The 9,907-nt window shown below is 43.3% G+C and overlaps 1 protein-coding gene across 2 annotated transcripts in view; it reads left to right on the plus strand.

Annotated features, from left to right (window-relative positions):
• The window catches only part of PTPMT1 (protein tyrosine phosphatase mitochondrial 1), a 13,874-nt gene extending 4,251 nt beyond the window's left edge, over positions 1-9,623 (plus strand). The window contains exons 2-4 of one of the 2 annotated variants that reach the window (XM_077460962.1): positions 1,677-1,757; positions 5,461-5,652; positions 9,139-9,623. In XM_077460962.1, the coding sequence (XP_077317088.1) occupies positions 1,677-1,757; positions 5,461-5,652; positions 9,139-9,282 (417 nt within the window). In that variant the 3' untranslated portion in view covers positions 9,283-9,623. The remainder of the gene's footprint in view (positions 1-1,676; positions 1,758-5,460; positions 5,653-9,138) is intronic. The other variant, XM_077460963.1, reaches the window with a different exon arrangement.
• The last annotated feature ends 284 nt before the right edge of the window (positions 9,624-9,907 follow it).

Raw genomic sequence — 9,907 nt, forward strand, 5'->3', positions numbered from 1 at the left:
CTTTTTGCTATAATATCCCGTAATAATATTAAAGAAACTTTTTTTTTTCCCTCAGTTTAGGCTGATACGTATTATTCTTCTACATATTTATGGTAAAATAAAATAATCGCAATAATCGATTATTGATTTGCGCAAAATTTATAGCGTTTACAATATAGGGGATAGTTTTATGGCATTTTTATTAATCATTTTTTTTCACTAGTAATGGCGGCGATCAGCGATTAAATTTTTTTTTTTTTGTGACTGCGACATTATGGCGGACACATCGGACATTTTTTGGACCATTGTCAATTATACAGCAATCAGTGCTATACAAATGCACTGATTCCCGTGTAAATGGCAGTGACGGGTTTAACCAGGGGGTGACAGTGTAGGGGTTAAATGTGTCCTAGGGGCTTGTTACTAACTGTGGGGGGCTGGGCTGTGTGATCTCTGCTCCTTGTGATCGGCGCAGAGATCAGTTTCACTTGTTGCTAGGCAGAACGGGGAGCTGCTGTTTACATCGGCATCTCCCCGTTCAGCCTTCCCGTGAGACGATCACGGGTTTCCCCGCGGCGATTGAGTCTGCGGGACCTGCGACCGGACTCACGGGGGTCCCGACCGGCGCGCACGTGATGGCAGGGCAGCAATTTCAACTGGACGTACCTGTACGCCAGTTTGCCTGCCTGTGCCATTCTGCCAACGTACATCATCGTGCGCCGGTCGGGAACCGGTTAAATCGAGGGTTAGCAGGACAGCCATTGTGTTAGATCAGTTTACAATCCATCTTTGAATAATATTGTCCCCATCAGGAGATTCAAGCAGGCCTTCAGTAAAGAAAAATAAGTTAAAAATGATTAACCTGCGTGTAAAAAAAGGGGGGGGGGGTGCATGTTAGGCCACTGCTTCCATACAAAGGGTTCTTGTCTGCAGAATGTTGGCAGGGGATATGATTTTCTTCTCAGGTTTTTGCTGCTTTTCATAGAAAATGAAGTGTAAGGTTTTGGACACCTTTTTGTTTTGATGAACTTGAAATGTGTTTACCTGATTTTAAACTGAAAGTTGATTTGGGTTTTAACCTGAAAGGTCACCCTATATAGCTCGCTTTTATAGTAATAAACCTCCAACATTTTTCATGCATGGCTATACAAAGTATTGGATGGTATTAAAGAGGAAGTAAACCCTGATGGGTTTACTTCCTCTTTGATTCCCTGCAAAGGCAAAGCATAATGGACTACTATGCATCTCACAGTAGTCCATTATGTGTCACTTACCTGACACAGGAGCCAGCGAAGTCACCGCTGTCCCCTGTAGTCCGGAGCATCCATCTTCTTGGTGGGTCTCGTTGCTCCGGTGCTGTCATTAGTCGGAGCCACGATGGTGTCATTCCTGCGCATGGGAGCCGACACTCGCGGCATATCGCCGTTAACTGCGGTGTGCTCGGTGCGCCTGTGCGCTGCTGTCTACGGCGCATGCGCCATAGACAACGGTGCCTGTCTTTCGGCAAATATCTCCTAAACCTTGTAGGTTTAGGAGCTAGTTCCTGGACCTACAGGTAAGCCTTAATCTAGGTTTACCTGTAGGTCAAAGTGGTTTGTAAGGCTTTACAACCACATTAATCCCCCTGTTGTGTGACCTATGTGATGTAGTCATGTTCACTGTGTAAGATGTCATTCACACCCTTGTGTTTCCCGCAGTTGATTAAAGAGGAGAACGTACGTGGGGTCATTACTATGAATGAGGAGTATGAAACCAGACTGCTGTGTCACTCTTCTCAGGTAAGTGACCTCGTTGGTTGATCTCATGCATCAAAAGTAAGAAGTATTTGGGAGTATCAACATCATTGCAAATACTGCGGACATCCATGTGTGTGCGTTGGCTACATCCGGGGTAACAAACTGAATGTATTTTTAAAGCGTATCTAAACCCTAACAATAAGCTTCTTATATACTACCTTTTTTTTGTTTTTTCAAATATACCATTTAAAAGATTTTTTACAGAGGAACTTAAATTGGTCGTAAACCTCAGACATGAAATATGAACAAAGCATATCCCTCTATAGCAGGGATATGCAATTAGCGGACCTCCAGCTTTTACAGAACTACAACTCCCATGAGACATAGCAAGACTGATAACCACAAGCAAGACTACCAGAAGCAGAGGCATGATGGGACTTGTAGTTTTGCAATAGCTGGAGGTCCGCTATTTGCATATCCCTGCTCTATAGTGTGTACTTGTCTCAATCTAGAGCACTGAGGGGTTGATTTGCTAAAGGAAATCCACTTTGCACTAAAAGTGCACTTGGAAGTGCAGTCGCTGCAGATGAGGGGAAGCTCTGCTGATTTTATCATCCAATCATGTCCCAGCTGTTTTTTTTTATTTTCCTTGCATGTCCCCCTCAGATCTACAGCAAGTGCACTTGTAGTGCAAAGTGGATTTACCTTTAGTAAATAAACCCCTCAGTGTCATTTCTGTCCACTATATGAGTCCCTTCTGACAAGTTTTCTTGACCCCCAAGAGAAAAATGGTGACGGGGGAAGGAGCTCCAGCTGATTGACAGCCTCAGCTCTGTTCCTGTGTGCTGTGAAGGGGGTGTGTCTCTTCTCTTCAATCAGCTCTCAGAGCTCTCCATCCCCTGCTTTTCATAGTTGAGAGATCCTGTAAATTCTGCACTTTGGATGTGGGGGAAAGACGGCTGTAGGCAAACGGGTACAACTTATGTAGGAGGATTTCTTTCATCTCTGTATTACCTGAGGCCGGTCACTTCACTGGGTTTACAATGTTTACAACAACTTTAAGTCCCCTTGATCGTGGCTCTGCCCTACTCCACTGACTCCCCCATTTCAGATTGTCCGGTGCATGTGCAGATGTGCCGAATGGCTCAGCCGGACCTTCAGCTCCTGACAGAGGTGTGTTCAGCATCCGCAGGAAAAGGAGTTCTGGACCATCTTCACTGCACCGTCATCACGCATGTACGGAGTTGTCCCTAAAGTCTTTGCTGAGCAGCTCTTCAGCACATCTGCATACACATGCACAGTGTTATTCTTGTTTAGGCAGAGAATGCCAGCACAAAAAAAATAAAAAAGCACTTTAAAAAAAAAGAGTAAATACAAATTTCCAATTGTGGTAGAGGGAGGGGCTGGAGCCAGGTATACCCACATTGTCTGTCAGGGTGAAGGTCTGCAATAATCGGGGGGGGGAAGGGAGAAAGCCGTTTGCTGGGAATCCTCTGTTAAAACAATATTTTATCGTCCAGTGCCATACAAGGTCACCTAAAGCTAAGTTCTCTAACACAGCGGTCATCTAACTGCCACACGGGCCAGATGCGGCCCTTTGTTTGCTTTTTATCCAGCCCTTGAGGCATTATTCCCCCACTGTCAGCAACAGTTACTATGGTAACACTATTTCTGTGGTCACAAAGAAAAATGTAATAAAAAAAAAAAAAACTGGATTTTTTTTCTTTGGAAAATTTAAGAAACTAAAAAAAAAATGCCTCTTACTAAATACCTTGGACTGTCTTCTTTCCAAAAAGGGGTAATTTGGGGGATATTTGTACTGACATTTTCAAGCCTTAAGACATGAAATTCATCAGGCCATGAGGATTGATTAATTTTCATATACATATTCTTGCACCCAAACAAAATTGACGTCCCTCCGTTTAGGCCAATATGTATTCTTCTACATATTTTTGGTTAAAAAAAAAAAAAAAAAAAATCACAATAAGCGTATATTGATTGGTTTGCGCAAACATTATAGCATCTAAAAAATAGGGAATAGTTTTATGCCATTTTTAATTCTTTATTTTTATTAAATTTTTTTTTTATGAGTAATGGCTGAGATTTTTTATCGGGACTGCGACATTATGGCGGACACTTTTGACACTATTTATTTTGGGACCATTGTCATTTTATACAGCGATCAGTGCTATAAAAATGCACTGATTTACTGTGTAAATGACACTAGCAGTGAAGGGGTTAACCACTAGGGAGCGATGAAGGGGTTAAGTGTGTCCTAGGGAGTGATTCTAACTGTGGGGGGGGTTGGGCTTCAAGTCACATTATAGGGAGCAGTGTTTTCTGTTCTCTGTCATGTCACTAGGCAGAACGGGGAAATGCCTTGTTTAGGGACTTCCCCCACTCTGTGACACGATCGTTGGGAGACACACTGTACGCGGTGTGCGTGCCTGCTATCTCCGCCTCTTAAAGGGTTATTGGTTCAGTGTTGCATGACCGCGCAATTGTCATTCAGACCTGATTCACACCTATGCAGTTTGCATATTCTCGGTGCATTTTGCGTTTTTTCAATACACGTTTTTGATCAATTGAAGTCTATGGAATCCAAAACGCAACCTGCTGGTCTCTGGCCCTTTCCATAAAACGCACAGGGTTAAAGGGCAAATTGATAGGCAATATGATGCCTCCTTACCACCTATTGTAACCCTAGAATCCACCACTGCTGCAACCGTGTGCATTGCCGGCCCAGTTCACAGCCACATGTGAGGCCAGCAGTCATGCAGTGTGGGAAAAGAGCTAGATGATGCTGGATGTCCTCCAGCCAGAAAATAAGGTGGGCTTCATCTGACTTGCTGCAGCTACTAATGAATACTACAAGAAGCTTACAATGTGCAGTGAAATCTGAGTAACAATGTTAGTATAAGAGAAGAGCCCATACAATTGTGTAAGACTGATGAAGGGAAGCCTGGAGGTCCACTTTAAAAAAAACAACAAAAAAAACAAATTAATGACCGCTCTTATATTTCACAGGGTCATTTCCAAGGAATGTGTCATGGAGCAGAACTAGCAATCTTCAGATAAATCTGCCTTCTCCGACTTCCAGGGTGCATAGTATGTCCAGGGCAGTGGCTGGTGCTCAAAATTGTCGCAAAAAAAATAAACACACCCCCCCCCTCCCCCGGGGGGAGACACAGTGGCAATCAGTGGCCCTACCTTAGGAGGCCGATGCTGCGCCTCCCTCCAGCTTGCCAAGGGGAGAGCCGGGGCTGTTGCTTCTCCTCCCGGCCCGAACAGGAAGTGTATTGGGTCTCCCAGCCAATCGGGTCTTAGGACAAGCTTCCTGATTGGCTGGGAGAAGAAGCAAGAAGACGTTAGCGAATATTTAATTCACTATTGTCGCACAACTGAGTGGACTCGGGCCTCAGGCTCTAATCGTGGTTTAAAAAAAAAAAAACCCCATTGACATCAATGCATTCCTGTGCCCTGCATGTAGATTAGGGGTCAGGCGCATGGATTGGGAAGGCGGAGCCCCATCTCCCCTAATTGATGGGCCGCCGCTGGTCCTGGGCAGTAATCGTAACTAATCGTAACTAATTCAGCTTCAAAAGGTCCAAAACTTCAGTGTCGGTGATCGCACTAGTACACATGCCGGGGGGCAGTCATTAGCAGCTTGTGTTTGAAGTTTTTTTTATATGGTGGTTGTGCTGTGTGCTCTTTAAATGTTTCCATTGTCTCTCTTTGTCTGCAGCAGTGGGAATCTCTGGGTGTGGAGCAGCTGAGACTCAGCACTGTTGACTTTACTGGAGTCCCATCATTGGAGAACTTACAAAAAGGGGTGGAGTTTGTACACCGACATCAGGAAAAGGGCCACAGTGTTTACATCCATTGCAAGGCTGGAAGATCCCGTAGTGCCACCATGGTGGCTGCCTACTTAATAGAGGTGAGCGTTATAAAGCAAGTATGGCTGATATGAGACCCCCAAAACATAATATACAGTTGGAAAAATAGGATATTTGTAGCCACTATTAAAAAACAAAAAAAAAAGTCCATGGAGAGACACTGGGCCTGATTTACTAAAACCGCAGAGTGCAAAATCTGGTACAACTCTGCATAGAAATCAATCGGCTTCCAGGTTTCATTGTCACTTTAATTGAACAAGCTAAAGTTAGAAAATTGGCTACCATCCACAGCTGCACCAGTTTTACACTCTCCAGTTTTAGTAAATTAACCCCTTCCTGTTCATCCCAGCATCTCTTTAACCACTTAAGGACCGCTGATTGCCCCTAGAGTTAACCCTTTCACCCCCTTTTGCCAGTGTCACTAAGCGATCATTTTTCTGATCGCTGCATTAGTGTCGCTAGTTAGCTAGTTATTTTTTTAGGTTCACCACCAGGTTTTTATAGCGTTAGGTACCCCCATATACTACCCAATAACGGTTTTAACCCCCTGATTAACCCTTTCACCAGCGATCACAGTATAAGTGTCACTGGTGACACTGGTTAGCCAGTTAGTTATTTAGGTTCCCCGTCGGGTTTTTATATAGCGCCAGGGACCCCCATATACTACCTAATAAAAATTTGAACCCCCTGATTGCCCCTAGTTAACCCTTTCACCAGCGATCACCGTATAAGTGTTACGGGTGACTCTGGTTAGTTTGCTTTTTATAGCATCAGGGAACCCACCATTTATTAACCAATAAAGGTTTAACCCCCTGATCACCCAGCGGGTGATATCAATTAGGTTTTAGGGTCAGGGTCTGCGTCACCCCAGGCAGCGCTAGGTTAGTGGCAGTACCGCTAACACCCACGCGCAAAGCATAAACCTCCCGTAGTGGTATAGAATCTGAACAGATCAATATCTGATCTGATCAGATCCATACTAGCGTCCCCAGCAGTTTAGGGTTCCAAAAAAACGCATTGTTATCAGGATCAGCCCAGATACCTGCTGGCACCTGCGTTTTGCCCCTCTGCCCAGCCCACCCAAGTGCAGTATCGATCGATCACTGTCACTTACAAAACACTAAACACATAACTGCAGCGATCGCAGAGTCAGGCCTGATCCCTGCGATCGCTAACCGTTTTTCTGGTAGCATTTTATATTTAAATCCGGAAGGCAGTGCTTGGTTTTCGGGGTCCCGTACGTGGCTAGGCTCCCAAAAGGTCCCCCACATGTGGTATCCCTGTACTCGGGAGAAGCAGCAGGGGGGTGTAATTTGACTTATGCCCATAGCATGTGTGAGCAATATACCATTTAGTGACAACTTTGTGCAAAAAAAAAAATTGTAAAATTCCTGCAACTTGTGTCAAAATATAAAATATTTCATGGACTCAACATGCCTCTCAGTAAATAGCTTGGGGTGTCTACTTTCCAAAATGGGGTCATTTGGGGGGGGGGGGTTGTGTTATTTTGGCATTTTATGGCCTTCGAAACTGATAGGTAGTGAGGAGTGAAATCAAAAATTTGCACCCTTAGAAAGCCTGAAGGCAGTAATTGGTTTTCGGGGTACCGTACGCAGCTAGACTCCCAAAAAGTCCCACATATGTGGTATCCCCGTACTCAGGAGAAGCAGCAGAATATATTTTGGGGTGCAATTCCACATATAACTATGGCATGTGTGAGCAATATATCATTTAGTGACAACTTTTTGTAAACGTTTTTTTTTTTTTTTTTGTGTCATTATTCAATCATTTGGGACAAAAAAAAATATTCAATGGGCTCAACATGCCTCTCCACAACTTCCTTGGGGTGTCTACTTTCCAAAATGGGGTCATTTGGGGGGGGGGGGGGGTTTGTACTGCCCTGCCATTTTAGCACCTCAAGAAATGAGATAGGCAGTCGTAAATTCCAGAAAATGTACTCTAGTTTGTAGACGCTATAACTTTTGCGCAAAAAAAAAATATACGCTTATTGACATTTTTTTACTAAAGACATGTGGCTGAATAAATTTTGCCCTAAATGTTTGACTAAAATTGAGTTTATTCGATTTTTCTTATAACAAAAATTAGAAAATATCATTTTTTTTTTTTTTTTTTTTTTTTCTCAAAATTTTCTGTCTTTTTCCATTTATACCGCAAAAAATAAAAATCGCAGAGGCAATCAAATACCATCAAAAGAAAGCTCTATTTGTGGGAAGAAAAGGACGCAAATTTCGTTTGGGTACAACATTGCATGACCGCGCAATTACCAGTTAAAGCAGTGCAGTGCGAAATTGTAAAAAGACCTCTGGTCCTTAGGCTGTTTATTGGTCCGGGGCTGAAGTGGTTAAACAGGAGTAAACCTGCTGACTTTTTTTTTTTTTTCTTTTTTTCCTAGACCTGTAAAGGAAAAGGCATAATGAGCTAGTATGTACCGCATACTAGCTCATTATGAAATACTTTCCTTAGAACGAGGTGCCGGCATCTCGCTCGGTCTACACCAAGGGATCTGACATGTTCCCTCTGCGGGTCTTCCAGGTATCGAGGCTCCGGCGCTTTCAGTAGTCGGAGCCACAATGTCGTCACTTCCCGGCAGGATCTGGCGTCTGCCGGACTTTTAGCTGAGAATCCCCGGAGCGCATGCCCCGTGAAAGTCAGCGGCTCATTGCAAGGGGAATATCCCCTAAACCTTAAAGGTTTAGGAGATATATTTTCTTTTTTTTACCTACAGGTAAGCCTTATTATAGGCTTACCTGTAGGTCAAAGTTGCAAATATGACTATACAACCGCTTTAACCACTTGCCCAGAAAGCATGCTGATGCACAGATTGTGGTACACAGGGCTTCAGGAGGCATGTCCATGATGTACAAGGCCTAGAGCAGTAGCTCCCAACAGGTCAAGTTTTCAGGATTTCCTTTACCTTGCAGAGGTGGCCAACCAGTGGTCTGTGGAGAATCTGCAGGATCCTGACAACCGGCAATTTGATGATCGCAGGTGCAATGGCTTACAGGCTGCAGTGTAAAAGAAAATAATAAATGCACATTTTGTGAATGGTCCCACAGTCTTCTGGGACATCTGATGTGTCCCTGAAGATTGTGTAGGAAGGAGGAGGGGCTGAACTTCCATCTCAGATTGTTGCAGTGTATCTGACTTGGAGTGGGTACCTCTCAAAACCAGGTATCCTCTACCCACCCCCAGGATGTGGCAGTGGGGGGAGAGGATGCAAACAAGTACGAGTACCGGTGGAGGAAGTGGTTGGATGATGCTGGGTGTTATCCAATCAGGAACAGGCTGGCATGAAGAGGAATCCGCAAGTGTGGACCTGTGCAGCAGTGTAAAGAAGGCAAGTATAATAATGGGGCAGCGATTTCTGAGAATGATGGGGCATAGCAATTGAACTGAAAAATGTGATGAGTAATTGATATAACTGGTTTGTAGTAAGGTGGCTCTAGACATTTTTTTTTTTTTTTTTTTATATATATATATATATATATTTTTTTTTTTTTTCACAGAGACACCGATGGGATCCAGATGTCGCTTCTGCCTTCATAGCAAATATCCGGCCACACATTTTGATCCGCAGCACACAGCATCAAATTCTGGAGACTTTTTACCTCTCCCTCACTAACTCAGAACCTGCAGGGGGTGGAGGCTGACCTGACGTTTAGCTGTGCAATTTTCTACTTTTGTTTTGAATCTAAACGCACATAAGACAGTAGAAAGGGCAGTGACGGTGTGCTGTAACTCAGCACAACCAATAGAATGTAATTTTATATTTGTAAGACAAGTAAAAGCTGAATCCTGATTGGTCCTTTGGCAGAATGCACTTGAAATAACGCTTCTCCTTTTGATTGTTCCTGCAATTCAGACCACAAAACTGTTTGTTACCTGAAAATGTGATTGTTTTATTTATTTTTATTTTTTTTTTCTACTGGAGCGCATGATCATTGTCCTCATTTGAAGGAACATTTTCCAAATAAAAACTGGATAGCAGTCACCGATGAATTTTTTTTATTTTGAACTTTGAAGAATATGCATTAGTAAACCCAAATCTACAGGCGTTTGAGTTTTTTTTTTTTTTTTTTTTTTTTTTTCTCTGCCTATAAGCTCCCCTCCATATAAACCTAGGGTATGTGTTCATGCACACTATAGACGTTTACAATAGTGAAACATAAAGGAGTGGAGTTTAAAAAAAAAAAATCACTGCATTCAAGAGTGGAATGTTTTGGCAGAAATAAAAACGCTTGGCACGGGTAAATGCACATTAACGCTAGGCGTCTT

This window comes from Lithobates pipiens, unplaced genomic scaffold (genome assembly GCF_037356315.1).
Source record: "Lithobates pipiens isolate NorthernLeopardFrog02 unplaced genomic scaffold, aLitPip1_a1.2 Scaffold_10, whole genome shotgun sequence".
NCBI classification, from domain to species: domain Eukaryota; kingdom Metazoa; phylum Chordata; class Amphibia; order Anura; family Ranidae; genus Lithobates; species Lithobates pipiens.